Below are 24,209 nucleotides of genomic sequence, written 5' to 3'. Positions count from 1 at the left end.
TGCAGGTGATATTTTCCCTAATAGTTTTTTCCCGCCAAAAATAGATAATTGGACAAAGACTGTGAAATATCTTTCTCAAACCAACGGTGACCTATATATTTTTTTGTCAGCTGTACATGTAAAACTATACTTGTGCTTGTTGTAAAACAAATTTCAACAAAATTGTATCCATTATTAAAATCTGTGTATGTCAACAAACAATTTTTCCTATTATTCCTTTTTAAAACAGCAAAAGAAAAACTCCTTATTTCGGTGGCCTATAAAACGCTAAAATGAACGCTGACCCCCAATTTTATTTAATTATTTCTATCCACTCACTTTAAGGGATAAAATATCAAGTTTTCAGGAATTTCTTATATAAAGTGTGTATAGCCTCGAGCCTCCTTAACAATTGGTTTTTGATTGTCCTTAAAATTGTTCTCTTTTAATTACATGTAGGAGTCTTATTGCCACAGGTTATAATTATTCTTTGATAATTGTTGTTCAGGCATTGGCTTTGTAAACATGTTTATGCAAAGTATTAATGCTATCAAAGTTATTCTTAATCTATAAAGTTATTGAACGAAACATGCCGTTTTCAAAACACGTTTGCAGGCTCTTACCTAAGTATAACGTTGCCATTTACGCAGAGGACTTCATCACAGAATATCATTTAATTTAATCTTTTAATGTTATGCATATCTATTGAGTTTTATATCATACACAAATAATGCTGCATTACATAATGCTCATAGCAAATGAATAGCATACTATTTTATTATTTTTTAGAACACACAATAAAGATTTGTGTTAAAACAGTACTATTCAAACCTGGAATTAAGTTATTGCAATTAACTCCGACATCTTCACTGTGACTACAATCATTTTCTTTCCATGCGTTACTTGGACAACGGTACAGTTTACTTTCACTTCCGGTGCACTTCAACTGGTCAAGCATTATGGTTCCAGATCCTTCTTCTACTGAATTTCCTAAAGAAACTCCATTGCTAATAGACAAAAAAAAAAAAAAACAACACAAGCGATATAACCATATAATCCTAAATCGAAATACTCTATATATATACCAAGTGACGAAAGGATATGATTAATATGTTAGGCAAATTGAGTTGTATTTCTTCTTCCATTAAACTGGGTAGCCTTTGGAAACCTCAAAATTTTCCTCTCGTTTGATTTTTATATATATATTTACACCATTGAACATGTTGAAAAGTGAGGGGTTAACGCATCATCTGCCAATGTCAAGTTGGACTTCACCGTTGCATTTTATGTTTAGGATAAAAACGGTCGAAAACACTAGTAGGCATATATTATTTTGTGTTTGTTCACATATTCTCATAAGGAATATCCATGACTGTTTAAATGCGTTGTAGAAACATATTTTAAAGTAAATATGAAATATCACGGTAATGTGTGCAGCCTGAATGTAAATAAATGCTTTTATTTATATTGAATAAGTCGAAAATTCTGGCCAGCTCAGATAACACATTTCTTTGGAAACTTTACCAGAAAAAATAATGATCGTTTAATTCCTTCAGATAATTCCTGTAACAATTATTGTTTATGACCCTGAAAATCACAAATATTTATTGAAATAGACCTTTTACATTTTACAAAATATGGGCTTACAGACATAAGAAAAAAAGGAAAACTCTTCACTACATATTTTTTTCTCTAAGGCATATTGTGTTTGAAAGTAAATTTTTTAACTTTTCAGCTTTTGACTTTTTATTCTTTAGAAACATATATCTTCCTTTATTAAATGCTTGGTGAGTCAAACTTGCCCAATTTCCTTACATGTTCCTGTATCATTCTCATAACCAAATTCGAACAACCTAAACACTTGATTACTGTTTCAATTACTGCTAGGTTAAAACGCACAAATGACTTATTCTTAAGTTAGATCTAAAATTGTAATGTATAGGTATACATTACGAACAAGCCATATTTAGAATTCATTTATAAACGATATACATATTACAAATTCATCAATGAAGTAAGAGACATTTGACATGCTTTAAGATACAAGACAGAAAAACATTTCATTTTTACTTTTTTATAAGAAGGTTTAGTGCAGATGTAAATATAAACATGACAATGGACTGACAAGTCATTTTTTGTACTTCTAATCCGATTTGAATTTTCCCAGATCGTTTTAATCTTAAATCAATACGCGTTTGGTTTTCTGGTCCTTTGTTTTGCTATACGAGAAATCACACAGGCGATATTATAGTATATCCGTTTTTGTCTATAGTGAAGAATAATGAAGGAAATACATGTAATTGTGTGATGCCGGTCAGTGTATATTTGTGTACTTTGCTTTTTGATATTTTTAGTTATATCTCGAAAAAGTAAACGAATGAACGCCAATATTCACGGACCGATGACGGACTCTACATCAGTTCTGACGTCATTATTTATGAAGAGTACAACCACATTGATATAATACATTTAATAACGTAATTCATCTGGCAGTTTACAATATTTTTGAACTAGACTCAGTGTAATAGGAAAGATAGTCCATGATAGTCCAGAGTTTATAATAATATTGAAAATGTACGCATATCGAGCATCACCTATCATTTAAAACTTAACCTAGTACAATGTAAGTAAGCGATTACAATTAGCAAGATGTAAGATCTTCTGCAGAAATGATATGGTGTGTATAGAAAACAACTCAAAGTTATTTTAACTTCTTTTTCCTCAATACTATTATATGAGTAGGTACATCCAAGATAATTCTGCGTTTTCGTCATTTTCAACACACGAGTACCAGTGACATTAGTGAATTCATTTTGTCATTATTTAGTCGCTCATAAAAACATGGGAATAATGTGACACTGTGATATAAAACAAATAAAACAAAACGATCAGGAACTCCATGTACCTACGTCACACATCTTCAGACAGTCACTGTTTTTTTTTTCTTCAAATAACTGATATTTTACACGGGTTCAACAGTTTATCTGTTTTTGACTTGCTTATTGTTTTAATACCTACTATTTATTTAGAGATATTTTTTGGTTAAAATACCTGAATCCAAGTTGTTTACATGCTACTTTTGCGGCGTTGTCATCAAATGCATCATCACAGACTGTGCCCCATTCATAATTGTAGTAAACTTCAAGCCTCATTGAATTGGTCAATCTTAGATCACCTAAAAAATAAATATCAATGTATTACTCTTTCTGTCATTTGTTTTCAACTTGACTGTCCTCAGTGTGACTTAATGCTTGATATAGGTAATTTTATTTTTGTATCGTTAATGTTTTACTACTTTTAAATCTGAATTATGTTTTACACTGCTTGGATTACATGTTAAGTGTCGTATTGAACTTTTAAACAAATTAACTTGCATGTTACTTAGATTAGCCAGACAATAAAAATCTATAGAGAAGAGTATGTCGGTGTTTTTTTAAATGTTTTTGTTTTGAATGTTAATAAAGAGGGATAACATGATTGATAAGCAAACGATTTCTATTTTTTTTTGCTAATTGTTTTCATTTTTAATCTGCTTTCGTATCTATTTAATGCACATTCCTGTTAGTATGCATCATGAATTCACACATTATTTCTAAAATTTTGGAAACGTGTCTGTATTTTTATTATAGTTTGTTCTCTTATGAAAAAAAACTTTTGAACATCATGCAAGTATGTAAACGTATCTTTTTCATTTTGCGATGTTGCATCAAATATGAGAAACGCAAATTAGTATTTGTCGATTTGAACAGAATATTCTCTAAAACTCATAGACACATGATGGGTTTTCTTAATGCCATACATTTTACTTTCAATTAAAGTAATCCATTTTTGTGCAAAATGCACACAAAAAACTAGTGTGTTTCTTTTCTTATAGACATGGTTGTACAATTATAAGAAGAGAAATTCACATTGAGGCTTTTCAAAGATTCCCTTGACTGTGTGTTACTTCATTCAAGGTTGCTATTGAACCAGGGGGTCTTAACATCAATGTTTAAATCTTCTCTTTAAAAGAATTTGTGACGCCATAATGATTTGATCGACTGTAATATATATCACTGGATTCAAACTTGCAATTAACACCACCACAGACTCCAATACTGGGGCAAAAAAATTCTCAAGCTTCGAAAGCACCTGCGGTTATTCGCGGTTTCTAATGGTAGTTCGTCTTGCTCAACGTTAAGTATTATCAGTATAGTTTTAAAAAATGTGGCCTTTTTTCCCACTATGTTATAATCTATGTCCTTCGACATATTTGTTTAGTTGCCCACTTGTTATCTTACTATCTTTTTTTATTATTAAATTCGATATGTACAGGTAAGAACAAAGCAAGTTTTGTATGATACAACGGAGACATACTAACAGTCAATAAATATATTAGTCCTTGTGCCAATTTATATAATATGACATTCAAATAACATTGCACAAGTATACACAACTTATACGAGATACATTATAAAACTCACCGTTGTTAAGTGCTTCAATAAGATGTTTAGAGAAAATAACGTAAACCAGGATCATAAATATCATGTCCTGAAATAAAATGTTGTCTTAAAGAACGAACATTTGTGATAAAATTTTAAGAATAGAAGTCACCGTACAATTTAAGTTCTCCATTTAACAATTTTTTAAAGATGTTTTTAGGGAAGGAAATACGTCTTCGAGTGTAGTGTTGTTTTTTTTCTTCTCACTCATACCATAGGAACTATGAGAAAATGTTTTGAGAAAACTTAAGGTGAATTCTTTTTGTTTGAGTGGGTAATTCGAATAAACAGAAAACAATAACGACATACAAAAATGGCAAGACAAAAATGATAAGCTGCTGACTTAATTAACTAGTTTCGATATACAAAAGCTTGAACAATTGGTTGAATCAGATGTTCCATACTGTTTCCTGAAAACGATACACTGTAGGTAAACTTAAAAAAACAAATAATGAAAATATATTATATTCTTTTTGTTCACTAGGCCTGATGGTTTCGCTTTATGCATTAATTCCAATTGTATTGATATAAATTTTACTTTTTACTGTTATTTCAGTCTAAAAAAAAAACGTCAATGTATTGCGACATTCAAACATCATGGACATATATGTTTTTCGTTAATTATTCTGTACATAAATTAGGCCGTTAGTTTTTCGTTTGAATGGTTTTACATTTGTCATTTAGGGTCTTTTTATAGCTGACTATGCGGTATGGGATGTGCTCATTGTTGAAGGCCGTACGGTGACCTAAAGTTGTTAATTTATGTGTCATGGTCTCTTGTGGAGAGTTGTCTCATTGGCAATCGTGCCACATCTTCTTATTTTTATATTGAAGGTTAAAGTCATATGATACTTTATATTTAAAAACAAAAGTTGCAATTATTTAATTTACTTGAATTGCGAAGTTTTACTATAAAACAAGTGTACGTGAACTTTTTTGTTAAAGAAAATCCAGTTTCTTATCAAAATATTCAGTAATGTACCCCTTTTGAATAATGATCTTCCCATACACTAATTCACCGATACGTTTCCGTATGCATAGACCTTAACTACGAAATTAAACACTTCGGCCATCGCACAGCGCAAGTGCGAGGGAAAATCCGTGATGAAAGAATGTCAACAAACGTGCACTGAAAAGTAAATAGTAATAATTCATTCTAAAAGACCAAATTAAATACAACCAATCATTCAACAACAATGTTTTAAAAAGTTTTTTTTAACAAATGGGAACTCATTGAAAATACAAAATGTATATAAAAAGAGAAAAAAATGTTTAAATCACTCTTTCAATTCATATTTTTCGCACGTGTTTCACAACTTTCTGTTGAAGTCTTATCAACGACACGGTCCGGTAAACTTCGGCAACAAACTCGAAAAATAATTAGCTTGCGATTAACAATCACTGAATGAAATATTATTTGTCGATAAAACGTTATAGATTCGAAATAAATGTAAATTACGTGCATAGAGGACTTAATTTAGTATATATGCATGCATTGGTTCAATTATTTTCTGAACATTGAAATAACAAGAAACTCGCTTCATATGACTTTAAAAATCATAAAAATTGCATCAACATATTCACATTTACCATCAGAAGATATTGAGTAGTCGATCGCTTGAAATAGTTTCTAATTAAAAAAAAAAAAGATACGTAAATGTTAATCTCCGAAGGACAGATATAATGACACTATTCAACAAGTAGGTTTCCGAAGTGCTATCATTGAAAGTTTTGCGTACTCAATCATGATTTTGTAGAACGTAAATGAATATATGTTTTAAAATGGCCCCGAGTACGTTGCATCAAACTTACTGTAATGTCCTCATTTGTAACATTATCGTATATAAACTACATGACGAGTGATGTTAGTGGTACAGGAACTACCTACTAAACATTTTTTCTTAAGTTCAAAGCACATTAGTTCGCTGTGGTTTTTGTTTTTGTTTTTTGCGAAATCTTAACTACTCTATGAAATTTTTAGTGAGTTGCACTGTTCATGCTGTTTTGTTATCTTTTTTGTCAATATTCTTGTCGTTTTGATTGTCCGTTTGGTGCTGTCTTATTTCTTTAATTCATTTTCAAATATAAAAGGTTTACGAGGTACATAGTTCCAATTTGAAGCAAATACCAGAAAAGTAAGACATAATAATTCTAAAGGCAAATATAAGTTCAATAAACATCAACTGAGTACGATCTCAATATATTTCATTGTGCAAATTGGCAATCCTACTTATGTTATCTCTGAGTTGAACACACCTGCTACGTACGAGGGTTCTAACTCACAATTTCAGTATTGATAGGATACAGTGATTTCTGTCTATGAACTACTAAGAACAGTCGGCCACCGAGGCCCGAACGATATTAGAAAAAAAGTTACTTAATCACTAGAAATTAATTTGTTAATTTCGAGACATATCATTTAACATGTTTAAAGAAATATCCAAACTTTCTAAATCATTATTTGAATGTCTGAACGGAACCTGGATTCTAAAACAATGTATCCATCGTAGAAACCACAGTGCATACATGTTATACTATATTGTAAATTTTACCATACAAATTCAATTGTTGACTTCAAAACTTGACAGTGAAAAGAAAAAAAATACCAGTTGTATTTGACGAAATTCAAAACGGTTGGGTTTCGACATTTTTTAGTGAACCATTTTATATCATGTATGTTACCCTTTACCAGTAAATCGTTGTTTTTCGTTGTTGTTGTTGTTGTTTCCTCTAGTTTTTCAATAAAGAGTCATTATAATATTGATTGCAAGTAACGATGCACTTTAAAACGGATCTTTATATATTTATTTATTTATTAAATTTCATTTTTGTTTCAGAAATACCTTCTGTGTAACAGGAATATTGTACTGTCAACTTCCTTGTAAATCAATTAGTTTTAAATGTATTCTATTAAGGAAGTAACAGATTTTTGTACGTACGGGTAAGTGTTTACAACTAAATATAAATATAATTTGTTACCCGTACGTACATGCAACAACTTACGGATGGCTACAGTATTTAAGATTGCATGTCTGTCTTCACAACAGTAACAATTATAGAAAACAAAATGAAATTTAATAACCAAAAAAATATATATAGATCAGTTTTTAAGTTCATCATTACTTGCAATTAATATCATAAGGGTTAGCACAGGGTGCAATGAATATATTATTATTTGGAATTATCCTTGTCAACTCTTTCTGAACATGGTCTGTTTCTCAACTTTTCTACGTACCTAATTATCCTGCAGACGTAAAAATTTCCTCTAGCGGTACAGATGCGGCAGAATGGCTGAGACGCGATTAGCCAAAAGTATAAGCGTAAGAAAGTTGATATCGTTCGTAGCCCACCTCTGTTCTAAGGAATTTTGAATGAAAATTGATCGCAAAAATTCGAAACATGTTTAGAATTTAATCAATTAAAGATACCTTTTTTAAATTTACGAGAGGCGATCTCAATGAAAATCTATTTGATTTGAAGAAGGCAACAACGTTCTAAAAGAAAACCAATAAGTCGAGTATCTTTTGGATATTTAATACTCGTTATAACCGACAGATAATCCATTACTTGAGTGATCATTAACATCTCCAAAAAACAAAAATAAACGTTACGAGCTTATTGACTACAGGGGAAATACTTAGAATTTGCCATGTTAAGCTAATCTTAATTTAGACCGAAAGATTTGGAACCTTACGCGTCTATGTTTAGGCATTTTTTTCAGGGGGAAATAACGCTTGACATGCTGATGAATATTATAAAGCAATGGGGCGTCTCCATAGTGACGACGCTGTCCGCTTCCTTTCGTTGGTTGTCAATCGCCCGAGTATTTTGTCCCTTTTTATTGATAAACTATTTTATGATATAAAATTAGATACATGATTATAATGTTTTCATTCATAAAATAATTATCACATTACTTTGCAAGCCGTAACTGGAACTTCGCGAAAATCCTTCTTGTCGATCTTGCTAAGGAGGCGTGTTTTAATTTCATATTTGGAAAACTGATTCAAAAGGAAGCGTGTATCGCAGATATTTTAAACGGACGGAATTTACAATAATTGTAATGAATAGCATGACCATTGATAGTCCTAAGCGGTTATGTGAAATTGAGGTGAAGTTTGCAATTAAACTTTAATTGGGACAACCCATGAATTGTCTTGGAAGATTTATATGCTATAGTTGCAATTTTGATAACACAAAGTTTTCTGAAATTGCATGTGCTTTACTAATAATACATTTTTTATTTCCAAAGGGTTACAGAGTTAATAAACCAGTTAATCCGATCCGTGGCCTTCTTCGTCTACATGTACAAATAAGAAAAGAACATTTTTAAAAGATAATAATGCATGAGCAAAAGGGTAATAGATGAGCAACAAAATATACTAAAAAACTGTATACAAGAGCACATATATAGTACAGGTAGGCAATTGCAAATGACTTAAATACAAAGTATATTTACAGTAAAATTAATACATTATATCGGTAAAAAGTTAAATAAATTATGATATGTAAACTGTACAGGAAGAGAAGATCTTGTTCAATTCCTAGAACACTTGATATAATGTAATATTTCCATTTATATCACACGATAATGATAAACATTTCAATATTATTGTATTTTAGTTATTTTTTGTCAAAACAATATATGACTGTACACTTCTATCTATTTGCTAAACATAGTTTGCTATGGTGGTTATCATTTACTCTCTTTTTTGTAGATTTTCATTAAGGGTGTTTGACTCATTGAAAAGTCAATGACGGATGATTAAAATGTGTATTTTCAAGTACATTGTATTTCAATGTATGAATGATGATCAATCTTGCCAAAATATATATCGCGTTTTGAGCCAGTCACTCAAACCTAAAATATTTTGTATTTAAACTGTTTTAATATGATTTTTTTTTTAGCGGACAGACATTGTTTCAATAAAATAAAAAAACCTCATTTACAGATCAGTTAAGCTTGACAGTTCAAGAGCAATGTAACAATTTTGTGTTTGCATATTATCAAAACTCAAATTTTCATTTATAATATTCCGACGAACCTCGTGAAAATTGGTGTATTTGATTGGAAGTTGTATAAAGATTTGTTTAAAAAACATATTGTGGGAAAGATGTTTTTACTGATTTCCTATAGTCTGCTTTTTAATAATTTATTTTCTATTTACTTATAGATTTAAAAAAAAGACGGATATGTGTATATGTACAAAGAAAAGTTTTTGTGCAGAACATTCATTGGTCAGTTGTAAATTGAATCTGCAAAGGATATTAATCAAATTCATTTTAAAGAAAAAAATCAGCATTTTTTCTACCTCCTTCGGTTCATAAATCGATCCAATGGTGTTTATTTGAGGCTAACAAAGTAATAATTTAATAATTTAATCGTAGAGCTGTCATTTTTTTTTTGTCCTTTTCGAGCTATTAGGTAACAGTCATGTGTATATTTTAGCCTGAGTACTGTGTATCTATTATATAAAATTTTAATCCAATAAATTTTCATTGAACTATTTCTTTCACCTATTTGTGAGTTTTGTAATCAAAGAATATTTATATCGGCATATTCAAGCTGATGCATTAAATGTAAGTACATGTTCTACCTTCAACTATATATGTTTACATGCTACTATACATTTTAATAAGATAAAATCTTAAGAAGAACCAATACACGCTGTGTTCATTACATTCATTGTTAAATAGTGAAATGTTCAAAGAGATGCTTTATTATTGAAAATTATTTGAATTATCCGATTAAATGTAGTATCCAGCACCAATTAAAAAAAAAAAAAATTAAGGCATTCAATACAGATTATATTTTAATCTTAATTAAATACTCTCTGATTTAAACATTTCACCGAAGCGACAAGCAATTCTATGCGATATGTAAATATTATAGTTTTTTTGTACATATTAAAGTATGAAAGCAAATATTACTTACTTTTTATGTGTGTAGAAGCAGCTTGGTAATGTTTACTTCCTGGTCAACTATTTTGATTATAATATATTAAAACGGAAGGAAAAGAAACATATTTGTCCTTAATGGTATCTGGTGCTTTCCGATAGAAATACAACTAATTTTTCATTATCCAAGTAGACACTATAATGTCAATATACTTCAGCAAATTTCAAGTTCGAATTATAAATTGGAAATCTTTGTTTAGTAATTATTTGAGTACTTGATACATTCAAAACAAACTTTTAACCCTCTTAATATGATTTGTATTCGTTTATTGTCCAGTGGAAGATACTGAGTTTCATTGCAGTTTGTTAAACAAGACAACTTTGTTAGGACATTTGAAGAAAAACACTGATCTTTTTGCCAGACGGTATTGTATCATATATGATGATATGCATTATATGAGTTCTGTACATTTAATATTGCGTAAAAGAAATGCCATGTGTTCCTATTTTTTCAATTTCAATCCATAATTTCATAAAACCATGTCCCAAAACGCTTCACAGAACTCATTACGCAAACAGTGTATTTAAAGCCGTATTCTCGTTTTATTTCGCTAAATTAATATATGCTATAAACATATTTAGAAGAATGACCACGTTCATAGTTTTTCTATCTAGCTAATAACTTTACATATCACAGTATTCTAAATTAACTTTTTTTTAAAATACTACCCACAGATTTTTTTTCTCATATTTATCCTATTCTCGTTTCCATGTTTATTCGTCCTACATATGTAATTGTCTACATACAATGTATTCCTTTTACCGCTGAGGCCTTTGCAATTGTTTTTACTGACATTTGGATTAGAGAAATGGTATTAAGGTAGCTGGGATGTCTAAATGTTCGACGATTGATTTTTCATAAAATTCTGTTGAAGACTTCTGGGTTAATGTACTTACAAATTTCAATATAAAAACGGAGGGGCACAGACCTTGTTTTTTTTCGTTAAAACACATAGAAATTAACGAAATCGAAGCTATTCTATATGGATTATATAGGAGAAACTTAATTTTCCTTATTGAGGAAACATTAATCGCTAGAATTGGTTAAACTTCAATGAGAGAATTGCTTTTCATAAATACTTCCGAAGTGTCAAATACAAATATATGGTTATTGACCTTATTTGTTTGAAAATTTAAAACACAAACACAGCTTGTTCTTACAAATTCAATATAGTTATCTTTGCTCTTAAAGTTTTAAAGGATTTCATTTCCAAAAACTTTAAAAACATTTAAGAGCAACACATTTTTATGGAAATTTTATTTTTAAAATTTCAAGTTTAAGTTGTTTGTGCTGGATATTAAACTGTATCTGGTAAAATATTTTGAAACCAAACAAGTATGTTTGCAACATGAACAAAACAGATACCTTAATTCATCAATAGACCTCTTTCGAGTTCATCCTTCACCGGAAAAAAACTCGTCAATTATGCGCGCTTTTATGACGTCATTTACCAGATAGAGGGGATCGCCTGTATCCCGGCACTATTTACGTTCATCAAGCGTCTTAGTGATCGTCATTGTGCAGGATAAACTAGAAATAATGTTTGTTTTGTAAGTACTTAATCACAATTCCATAATGACAGTAGTGCTGATTGTCAATTATGAGAATTTTATTTGCCGAATAATTTGTGCAATATAGCATTATAGTTTTCCAACCACTTGCTCAACATTGGAACGGAAGTGACGATGCCCCTAAACGCACGAATGATGTTCACTAAAACCAGAGTTTTTGACGGAAATGCATCGAACTCGAAAGTTGTCTATTGCTATCACTTTATGACTACGATGAAGATGACGATTTCAATTGATAATATAGGGCATGTACCTATAATTTCTTACTGCTTTTCAAGTTCCGTTATCTATATACTATCAATTTATAACAGTCTGTTAACAAGCTTGTTATTTTGAAACAGAGGAGCGAACATCCCTAACAATTTAAATGAGGTTATGAACGCTATCGTTCATTGAATTGGAGAAGAAGAAAACGGTATTTATTGAAACAATTAGAAATGCGTTATGTTTTAAAATTCGTTTTAGTGAATCAGTATTATTTTTCATTAGTTTTTCGTTGTTTTGTTTATGTAGTTTTTTTTTAACAATTTCACATTTACAATGGGAATGAAATTGAAATGGCTGATAACTTTACAATGAAACGTATCCTATTTTATTTGTTTATTTTGTTATTTCTTTCTGGTCTCATTTCGTCTGAACGGAAATTAGTGTGAAAATAAAAAGTAAAATTATCATCTTTTTTTTCAAAAATATGAAAGCAATGTTTAATCACTATTCCTGTATAAAAAAAAATCACACTATTTACTTCCTTGTTCGATTTTGAAGTGATAATTAGAAATATGAAATGCACGTAAAGCAAAAGTAAAGAGGAATTATATGAACGTTATAAAAAATATTGCAGACTGTTGAATTCAACTTTGTTTCGCCTTTACTGCATATAATCATATTGATATTTCACTTTTATTTCAATAAATCGTTGTCAAATTCTATCCAAGCACCCAACTCCATAGATCACAAGTTGTTTTAAACATCTATTTAGACCAATTAAAATAAACTAATTGTCTATGGTCATGTCCATCGTTAGGAGCCCAGACCATTGCATAGTGACATTTAATCTTATACATGTTATTAATTTTATAAGGGGCTCGACACCTCGTCATCTGTTTGACCAATACTTTTCTATACTATTTCTTTTCTATCCATGTTCATCAACTTAACAAATACAGTATAGAATATATTTTCATAATTTGTAATATGTAGATTACCAAGATTTGCAGATGTTACTGTGTCTTTCAAGTTTCTATGCCGACGGAAACCGAAAAGAGGTCTTTTATCAAATAAAAGTTTTGCCTCTTTGTCATCTTTTAATTTATCCCAGTGTTTTAAAATATTGTTCTTAAAGTGTCTTTTCTGTCTTGAAAACTCTGGGTAGAATACCTATGGAGGCGACTGTAAAACATATTTGGGTTTAACTAATAATGTATCATTTCTTTGTTTTGCAGTCACCTCCTGCAAAACAGATTTAACTTCATTTTCTTTATATCCCCTTTTAATAAGGCGTTCAGAAAATAACGCACATTGTGTTTGCAAATCTACCGGATCGTTTGTTCATCTCTGTTTTTCTTTGAATGTCATAGGTCTAAGAATCCTGTTTCTCTAAATCTCGGGCCTTTGAATAGCAGTACATCTAAAAACAGCATTTAGTTTGTGATCCTCGTTTGTGAATTTTTAGTAGTGCATGCTGTCTGTTATCATGTTCAGAAAATTGTGCTATTTCATCATCTGTTCCTCTTTTGTAAAAAAATAAATCCATCGTCCCTAAACCTACAGAGGCTCGATATGTTCCGTCAATGTTGGAAAGTCCTTAATACTATTTAAGACTCTCAGATCGGTAATTTAAGGTGATAAAGTATTTCCCATTGGAACTCCAGTTGAAGTTTTGTAAATTTGAACATACGTTCATTATTTTAAAGAACTATCTTAGGAAATTCCGATATATATCGCAGGAAAGGCAATGGTATCGCAGGAGAGGCAATGGTATTGCATGTTTACATTTAATTATCGTAGAACAAGCATGTTGGACTGAGTCAATCATTTTTGCATGGCACATATTGTTGTGCATTTCTTTTTTGTCAAAACTGCCTAAGTTGGCGTCAGATTTTACTTGCAATTTCTCAATAATATTTATACATTTTAAAGAGTCCCTGAAATGTGTTTCTTGTTTTACTACTGCTGGAAGTATGAATTTATCAAAATACTCTCCTATTATATCTACAACGTACCAGTTATTGAAACAATCGGCTTCCTTTAAATTCTGACATTTCCATACAGCGTAGGATTCTGTTGAACACTTTCTATTAGTTCAGGATCCAGTTTGTACAATTTAGGCAAAGGATACAACCTTCCTGGTTCAAGTTTTCTCTTAGCAGAAATATATTTAAATGTGAAATTATCCATGACCCCTTTTAAAGATAATAATATTTTTCTGGTTGATCTCTAATATATTTAATTTTTCAATTTCCACGAAGTGAGTTGCACTATTTAGTTGCCTAAGTCCTTCATTTATATATTTTGTCTTGTCCCAGATCACAGTGGTGTTATTTTTATCTGTTTTTCGAATGACTCCTTTTTTGTTTTGATTCAGGGAAGAAACTGTTTTTTCCGGCGCAGTGAGATTATCGTGGGCTTTTGTAATTTTAAGTTATCTATCTCAATCTTAGTTTTTAATATATATGCTCAATTGCATTGTTTGCAAGTTCAGTGTAAGTATGGATTGAAAAAAATGTTTCACGAAGAAAAAAACCCTTAGAACATGTATAATATGTCATGGTTTCAAATACCGCTTTGAGACATTCGCCCGACGTCAATATTTCGGTATGTTTAGTAACCTCAGGTAAGTCAGGTATTGGATTTTTCTAAACAGAATGATTGATTGGTGATTGATTTACGCCGCCTCAGCACAAAAAGGTTATATTGCGGTGTATATTTAAACAGAAAGAAGTATGGTAAGCATGAATAGTAGTTATATGAAGATTAATCAAGATTTCGTAAAAAAAAAAAAAAATCACCAACCTGTGTGTTGCGCTTTATTTAAAGTGCCTTAAGTATATTCCATGTGCATTGAGGCAAAGGATACAACCTTCCTGGTTCAAGTTTTCTCTTAGCAGAAATATATTTAAATGTGAAATTATCCATGACCCCTTTTAAAGATAATAATATTTTTCTGGTTGATCTCTAATATATTTAATTTTTCAATTTCCACGAAGTGAGTTGCACTATTTAGTTGCCTAAGTCCTTCATTTATATATTCTGTCTTGTCCCAGATCACAGTGGTGTTATTTTTATCTGTTTTTCGAATGACTACTTTTTTGTTTTGTATCAGGGAAGAAACTGTTTTTTCCGGCGCAGTGAGATTATCGTGGGCTTTTGTAATTTTAAGTTATCTATCTCAATCTTAGTTTTTAATATATATGTCTCAATTGCATTGTTTGCAAGTTCAGTGTAAGTATGGATTGAAAAAAATGTTTCACGAAGAAAAAAAACCCTTAGAACATGTATAATATGTCACAGGGATGGGCACGATTACTGACAAATGTAATCGATTAATAATCGATTACATGAAGGATTTTTGTATAATCGATTAATAATCGATTACTCTGATTTTTGTATGTAATCGATTGCAATCGATTACTTTATCAAAAGTAATTACATTACTTTTCGATTACTGTCAATTATATTTTACAAAATTACAAAACAAATAATAAAGTAAGTTAAAGTTAAACACAATTATGTTGCTCAACGTTTGTATAGTGGATATTTAGAAATTTACCAAAAACAGCATTTAGAGCATTGTTTTCAAATTTTAAATTGACATTTTTTTTCTAGATGAAATCTCTTACTGAGGATCAGAAATATTCAAACATTCTTGAAATTTGGCTTTCAACATGAACGAGAGATGACATCGCATTGCATCAATCACTTATTTATATTGCAAGTTTTTTTTCAAAAATTTTGCTTTCATACTGACTTAGAGTAGCTTTTTTGTTTTTACTCATTAAAAACAGGTATATTTTTATTCAACATAGTTTATTGCAATGTTGGAAGTTTTCCTCTGAAAAAAGTAGAATAATTAATTAGTTCAACTAATTTCAAAGATCAATATTTATAATTATAATGTCATGCATGAATTAATCCTTTTGTTTGGTTAACCACCCCAATTACAGGTTATAAAACTGCCAATGGAGTACAATTTATAACCTGGGGCAAAATAATGTAAATCTTCCTCTTAATTAGACATAATTGAAATGAAAACAAAGTACATCTTATTTATTAGAAGTCTTTTATCATCTGATTAGTAAAGACAAGAATTGTGTTTAGATTTTTTTATTCTCTAATCAAATTATAAACAATATATATTCATAGTGTCAAAATGGGATACATGTATCTATTTCTCCAAAAGAATTTCAGTGCATAGCCAATGGTTCATTGTCGAAAGGATTTTGTGTACTTTTTAATTTTTATATCATAACATTATAAGGAATCAACTGATTATCTATTCTAATCTAAAATTCAAACTCTTATTTAAAATTATGCTTTAAAGAATGTTAATACAAATAAGCTTACTACTTTAATGTAGTACAGTTCTTAACTAAAGACTCATTAATTATTCTATTTCTATTTTCTTATTTCAAATCAATTTTCTTATTTTAATATATAAGATCTTGAATTATTGACAAGCACATAAATCCATTTTTTTTTTAAAGCTAGATATAAAGAAAAATTTGGTAGGGGATCTGGTTAATCATATTGCAGCTTGTGACAATAGATAGATATAAAGCAGTTGATAAACTCTTAAATCATATTGATACATTCTGTTTAATACATACATACTTTCATTTAGAATAGGTTATATTTCATCAAACTATTTTACTAAAGTAATCGAAATGTAATCGAAAAGTAATCGATGATTACATCACAATTTTTGCTGTAATCGATTAAATTACGATTACATGTAATCGAAAATGTCTTCAATTACAGATTACTGTCGATTACTGGAAAAAATGTAATCAATTACAATCGATTACGATTACAGATTACGATTACCCCATCCCTGATATGTCATGGTTTCAAATACCGCTTTGAGACATTCGCCCGACGTCAATATTTCGGTATGTTTAGTAACCTCAGGTAAGTCAGGTATTGGAATTTTTCTAAACAGAATGATTGATTGGTGATTGATTTACGCCGCCTCAGCACAAAAAGGTTATATTGCGGTGTATATTTAAACAGAAAGAAGTATGGTAAGCATGAATAGTAGTTATATGAAGATTAATCAAGATTTTGTAAAACAAACAAAAAAATCACCAACCTGTGTGTTGCGCTTTATTTAAAGTGCCTTAAGTATATTCCATGTGCATTGAGTTGATCATTTCAGTTAAAAATCAATCGATGTAAGTGTTTAAATTCAAAATCTAAAAATGTTAACTGTTATTGGAATTTATATACAAAAGATGTGGAAGATACTAATGGGATAATCAAACTCAATTTTAGTACATAAATATTATTGACTTATAGACGTTTGCCATTGCCGTTATAACGTTTTCGGTTTGTTGTCGGGTATTTGTCTACAAGAATTGGGTTGTGGTTGATTTGAATAACCTACATATTCTGTTAGTCATTATCTAACTTTATTCATTTAAAAGAGAGGCGAAAGAAAGCAAAGAGACATTCAAACTCTTAAGTCCAAAATAAACTGACAACGCAATGGCAATTGCAATAATGAACTAAAGACAAACAACAGTTTACAAAACACAACATAGAAACGAAAATGACTGAGCGACACAAACCCCACCAACAACTGGGGATGATTATAAGTGCAAGATCTTGCATATAGTAACAACCGGGAGATGTATACTCCATACGCAGATGCTACTGGAATGTGATACATAATGTATGCCTCCCCAACGAGCCATCTTATTTATTGTCACTTTAATTTTCTGAATAATTGTTTCCAATCGACCCAACTGGCATATTGTCAAGAATATGAACGATGCATTTGCAACTAGACGTTAAAGCAGAAATTTAATCAAATAGATACATTTAGAAACTTATCTATAATGGTTCATTACCTAAACAATATATCCTTATATACTTGATTGTTTTAGCCAGAGGTATTGTAGATTTAACATGTTTGAATTTGTTTTACAAGGAGAGATGTAAATACTTCTATGACATGGGATTCGACATACAAAATGATACAAAAAATGATTTTTGAAAATAAGTTTGAAAGTCTCTAGTTGTCTCATTTTAAACAAAAGGTTTCTCATGATTATTTACCATTCAGCTGAATATTACACACTAATCAATATGACGGTGACTTCGTTTCGAATTTTCAATTATTGTAAAAATTCTAAAAAAAAGGTGAAATGACTAAAAACTTCCAGTAAAGAAGAGGGATTGATGTATTATCATGTGTGTCAATCCAAGAAATGGGAGCATTATCAAATCATATAGGAGGAAGACCTTTAGTAAGGTTCATTCTGCTGGTTAAACAGCTGTTTGGTCGAAATGAGTATTATAAAACGTTTTCAACATTTCATGTCAAAACTTTTAACTATGTAAAACTTCCATATAGTTTTCTATAATTTAGTTCCCAAAGGCAGTAGCCCATACGAGTGATTAACCAGAAATTTGACATGTAAAATCTGAGCTCATTGATGCCATTTTTTAAAATTTATAAAATGACAACAAAATTGACTGAAAACAACATTCAATTATCAAACATAGTAAAGTTATTTTTTTGTAGATAATCGTAGTTTTCATGCAGTATGATGAAACCTGTTGAAGTCGTGTTTTACACACGAAATGGCGGAATATTCTAGACGGATATATCAGTCTCGTAAATTCCCGTGGACACACGTGAACTTGGCTGATTTCATTTAGCCGTAACTGGTTGGTCTAGACTAGTACAAAGCAGGGTCTCATATCTCATGAAACCCTGCTGTTTTTGTATATCATGTTCTCGTCCTGGAGTTACATCTTGTTCAAAATGAGTGAATTTAAAATATTTTTCAGTCATTTTTTTACCCATCAAGTTTCTACTATTTGCTATTTAAACAACGTCTTTGCCTTACATTTTTATTTTGTCAGATAACGTTGTCTACAATTTTAATTATAACCCAGTTAGTTTACAACTAAATCGTTTGAAGATGTGGTTCATAAGTGTTTCTCGTTTCTCGTTTATTATATAGATTAGACCGTTGGTTTTCCTGTTTGAATAATTTTACACTAGTCATTTGTGGGGCCCTTTATAGCTTGCTGTTCGGTGTAAGCCAAAGCTCCGTGATGAAGGCCGTACTTTAATAAATAATGGTTTACTTTTACAAATTGTGACTTGGATGGAGAGTTGTCTAATTGGCACTCATACCACATCTTCTTATATCTATATAGTCTCTGATTTTTAATAGTTTACGCAAGTAAAATATACATATTGACACTTGTCTATCACCAAAGCCTGTTTATTAACCTTTATAACTGATAAAAGCTACGAACTGCTCCTTCTTTTACCTTAACAATCATTCAAACTGTATTGTGAACAGGGGTAACATTGTATCCTACCCAGCAAAACTAAAGGAAGGGGAGTAAAACCGAAACAGCATCGTCATTGTGTAGCAATAGACCCTTAATGGAAGCGAATTACTATTGGATTGCAGTTTTGTCGACATTTGCTGCACGAGATATCTTATGTAATGTCCCAATTACGACCGGCCGTGGCTACGTATAGATAAATCCAACTAAGCCAACCGGTGGTCCTACTTGAGCAATGGGTAACTGTTATACGACAGAAGTCCTTGGATGACAGTATTTATATATCCTAGTCAACCCTATTATTTTAAATAAAAGGAGATGTGATGCATACTTTGATGAGACCGCAAACAAGCCACACAGACAAATCAAGTAAGGAGTTAATTTAACATTATTAACCATAAAATATATTGTATATTATCGAAGACCGTCTTTAATCTCTATATTTCTAAACAGTATTGCCGGATTATTGTTACGTACTAGTCTGTCGCCTACCTCAACCTCCATTTTAAAAGTAACGGAAAATGGATTGCATTATTTCCTATCCAGCAAAACAAGGGGAAGGGAGTAAAACAGAAATCTTCATTGAGGCCATTGACCACTATACGGAAGTGCATTATGAACGCAGTCATGTTGACTTTGTTTGCAGATCATGTTGACTTTTTTTGCAGATGATGAAGTTACTAAAAATAGTTCAAAGTATCGTACCTAATGACAACATAAGAAATACACTTTAATATCAATGGTCGTCGACTTCAGAAAAGATTTCTAACATTATTTTTATTAATTTTGATATATAAATAGTAAGAGGAAGACACAATCTAGTTCAATACTTAGAACACTCAATAGTATGTCATGTTTCCATTTATAGGACATAATAGTTATGGAAAATGTATTGATTTTTTAAAACTATTTTTTAGCAAAACACTTTATGGTTAAGCACTACTATATATATTAAATGTATCGTAATATTCCGTTCGTATTTGCAGTCTTATTACGGTCTGTTAAAAGGGTGTTTGCCTAATTTATACCGTAAAGTGAATGACTAATGCATTAGATAAAAATAGGTGTTTGCATGAAGTACATCCTTTTCCAATTTAGGAATAGTGATCAATCTGATTTAATTATCTCGTTTGTACTCGTTTTAAGTCACTAAAACTAGCTTTACTTGAAGCTGAAGATATTACATTTAGGGTGTTGGCATACAGTTTCACTAATCGACGTTTACAGGCATTGTTTTAATTTTGATAAACAGAAAAAAAATCAGTTTGACAGATCAATTGGACCAGGCGGTCATAGTTACTCTGTAATCAATTTGTATGAGCAAGACACATATTATAGGCAAAGTATATTATTAGAAAGAATATTTTGACAAATCGTATGCATCTATGTCTATTTGATTTGTAGTCAAATAAATTGTTTAAAAACTAGTTGTTGGAAGATATTTACGTTCTACTTTCTTATAATTTGGATTTTAAGAATTTATTGTCTGATTACTGATAAAAAATAACAACAATAAAATTGCAAATATATATGTAGGTCTCAAATCTATGGTGGGTTCCAGATACATTGCAGATTTCTAATCTACGGCAAAGATGACGTCAAAAACGCCATACAAATCATAAATCTATGGCAGTTTTTTTTTCTCCAAACTATGGCCGATTTTGAAACTGCGTAATTTTCCGGAAAAAGGGGTAAATTATAATGTCATATAATGTCGTTTTAAACATGTTGTTTTATACATGTTTTTTGTATGTGTAGAATGTAAATCAAAAACAGAAATTAACCCGGAACTCACAGAGTTTTACAAATATATACACAGGGAAATACTTTCCGCTTTTCCTCTAGAGCAATTTGCAGATGGTTTACATGCACATAGTAGGATATGACCATTATCTCGAGGCACATTATTTCACTCCTAAAGTCTGTACCAGTGTAAATCACTTCATTACTGTTATGGGTTGGTTTTTTTGGTTGACTATTATTGAATGTCCATTTCCAAAATGGTAATGGATATCTTCCGCTTTGTCGTACTTCTAAGCCATTGTTCTTATAAAGACTTCTTCTTGCTATCGACTTTTTCTTAACCTTTGTTCATTACGATGGGTGCAACATGCGGAGCAAGAAATGCTTACTGTTCTGGGAGACCTAATTTTACTCTCGCTTTTATGAAAAACTCGCATTATTCATGTATTGATTTTTGATGTTTTCGGTGTTTGTGTTTCGTGTTTGTTTCTGCTCATTGTATTCTTGTCCTCGTCTGTGTTCCTGGTGTTGCCTTGTCCATTGTGTGTACGAGTTTTTACCGCGATTCTGGTATACTTTTTGCTTTTTTTCATAATTGTTTATTATGCTATGCTGTTTCTTGGTTTTTTTATCCCTATGGTACTCTTTAAATTTCTTTTAACATAATTAACAGCATGTTTTAGCTTTATTGCAGCAACTACCTGTACTATTGTAGTAAACAATTTTCTTGAGATATGGGAACCAAAAAGAAAAATCGCACAACTATCTATATCATTTTAAACTATATTTATGTCGAATACCGGCACTGTTTGAGAAAGTAAAGTTTCTTGAGAAAAATCATTTGTTTAAGGCAAATCAGTGGTCAGATATGTACTAACTGGTCCTCTATTTGCAGATATTCTGCCATAGATTCGGAAACTAGAAAATCCGCCATACATACGAAAACTTACGGCCATAGATTTGGGATGGCATGACGTTATATTTACCAAAAATTTTGAATCTACCATAGATTTGGTCCCTGCCATGAATTTGAGTCTTACATATATAACGAAAACGTCGTGGGCACAACATTCCTTGGTCAGATGTAAATAAAGTCTGCATAGGGATTTAATTATCTCATTTATAAAATTAGAAAAATAAGTATTCCTATGTTAACTAATGACACACTACAACTGTTCATTTGAATGTTTGCCATTTGATATTTTCCTTTTTTTTCCTCAATAATTACCCTCATAATTAACCTATTTCCGGTCTATACGGTTCCCCAAAAGGCTTTTGAGACCTGTACAACACTATACATTTAATGAATGAGTAAAAAGAAGAAGATCATACAAATAAAGAAGCAGAACCATAAGTCAAAGAAAAAAACCGCGTGTTTACGCCGGTGCTTTGGAAATATACCCAGGACCTGTTGAACCTATCAAAATCCAGGAAAATTGGATGGAACCTAGGATAAGTAAAACTTGACACAAATTGTTCATAACTGTCGACAAAATAAGAATTTCGGTCAAAAGTTCTAACTGCAACATAATGAACCCTTGGTTAAAATATCGTTTTAATATGCAATTAATGATTTATCAATCTGTATCGTTCGAACCGGATTTTTAAACACAGGCTTTGCGTACTTTTCATGAATACGTCTTGTTTTAAGAAATGTTCGAACGACGAAACAATTCTCTGTTAACCGAAAGTAGCAAGTTATTTTCCCTGTCTTATGCAAAAGTATATAGAAATCATATAGATTTAGCAATTAAAGTGACTTAATCAATTTATGTATTTATTTCCATTTTGCATTACAAAATACTACTAACAGTATAATGTTTAAACCAGTTTAAGAAAAGTTGTCTTCTTACACGAGGAGCTACTTTTAGAAATAAGAAGTTGCTATTTTTCACACAAATTATGTTATCTGTTTATAAAAATGCAATGGTGGAAAGACCTTTATTTTTTCTCTGAATAAATATTTTATAATTTTGGTTAATTTTGGTTAATTTTGTTTAATTCTTATTTTACCCAAAGAATATACAATATTTAACATTTTTAATATAAAACTACCTCATGTTTAGAGTATGTGTAGCAAATACTATTTATGGCACATGGACTTACTTTGTTAGACCTGGAAGGTGTTATTTTTTCGGCGTGTTCAAGAGGAGAGAAACATCATTAACCTTAGTTGTTTCGCATCGGAGTATTGACTATCAGAGATAGCTGCGCTTAAGCATAAGTTTTTCTGTAACGTTATGGATTTGATTTATTTTACTAATTGTTATACATATTAAAGTATGAAGCAAAAACAACTTACGTCTTCATTTACTGTTTTCATTTATAAATGCAGCATTCGTCGTTCACTTCCTTGTTAACCATTTTGATCAACATGTAATAAAGATGAAGCACAAGATGTTTATGATTGTCCTTATTTTTAATATTTCAAGTATACAATTTATATAGGTACTTTAACGCCTTTCAAGTGTCAATTAAGAATAGAAAATGTATGGGTAGTAATTGATTGAGTATTTGGGAGAAATTTAGAGCTAAATTTAATCTTTGTCCGTATCCTTTTCTGTTCGATTGTTGTCAAGTGGAGAATAATATTGTTCAATTTAGTATGCAAAACAGGATCGATTTATTTTCAAATCAATAAAAGGAAGAAAGAAACAAAAAATGTCATGGTGTATTAGGCGGTATTACATATTTTTTTTAAATGTTGTGCTATAGTGTTATTAAATGTGTGTTATAATATTAGTCCTGTTTTATGTTCAAGTATAGTCATATTGGGTGGAGATTAGCTGTATTGGCTCGAGGCATAGCAAAGGGCCAATACAGCTGATAGAGACCCAATACGACTGTACGAGGACATAATATAGAATTGATATGAAAACACCTATTGTATAACATCTTTATTAATCAATGCCTTAAAATTATCCCGAAAAAGTGATCAATGACTTATAC

The 24,209-nt window shown here is 30.7% G+C and overlaps 1 protein-coding gene across 1 annotated transcript in view; it reads right to left on the bottom strand.

The window, feature by feature from the left end:
- The window catches only part of LOC127723200 (deleted in malignant brain tumors 1 protein-like), a 41,694-nt gene extending 18,022 nt beyond the window's left edge, over positions 1-23,672 (bottom strand). The window contains exons 1-4 of the mRNA XM_052229725.1: positions 23,563-23,672; positions 4,443-4,509; positions 3,031-3,154; positions 811-986 (exon numbers count right to left, since the gene is read on the bottom strand). Of these exons, the coding sequence (XP_052085685.1) occupies positions 811-986; positions 3,031-3,154; positions 4,443-4,509; positions 23,563-23,583 (388 nt within the window). The 5' untranslated portion in view covers positions 23,584-23,672. The remainder of the gene's footprint in view (positions 1-810; positions 987-3,030; positions 3,155-4,442; positions 4,510-23,562) is intronic.
- Between the last annotated feature and the right edge of the window lie 537 nt (positions 23,673-24,209).

This window comes from Mytilus californianus, unplaced genomic scaffold (assembly GCF_021869535.1).
Source record: "Mytilus californianus isolate M0D057914Y unplaced genomic scaffold, xbMytCali1.0.p SCAF_13, whole genome shotgun sequence".
NCBI lineage: Eukaryota > Metazoa > Mollusca > Bivalvia > Mytilida > Mytilidae > Mytilus > Mytilus californianus.
The sequence above is the reverse complement of the archived record's forward strand: the minus strand, read 5'-3'. Positions and strand labels throughout refer to the sequence as shown.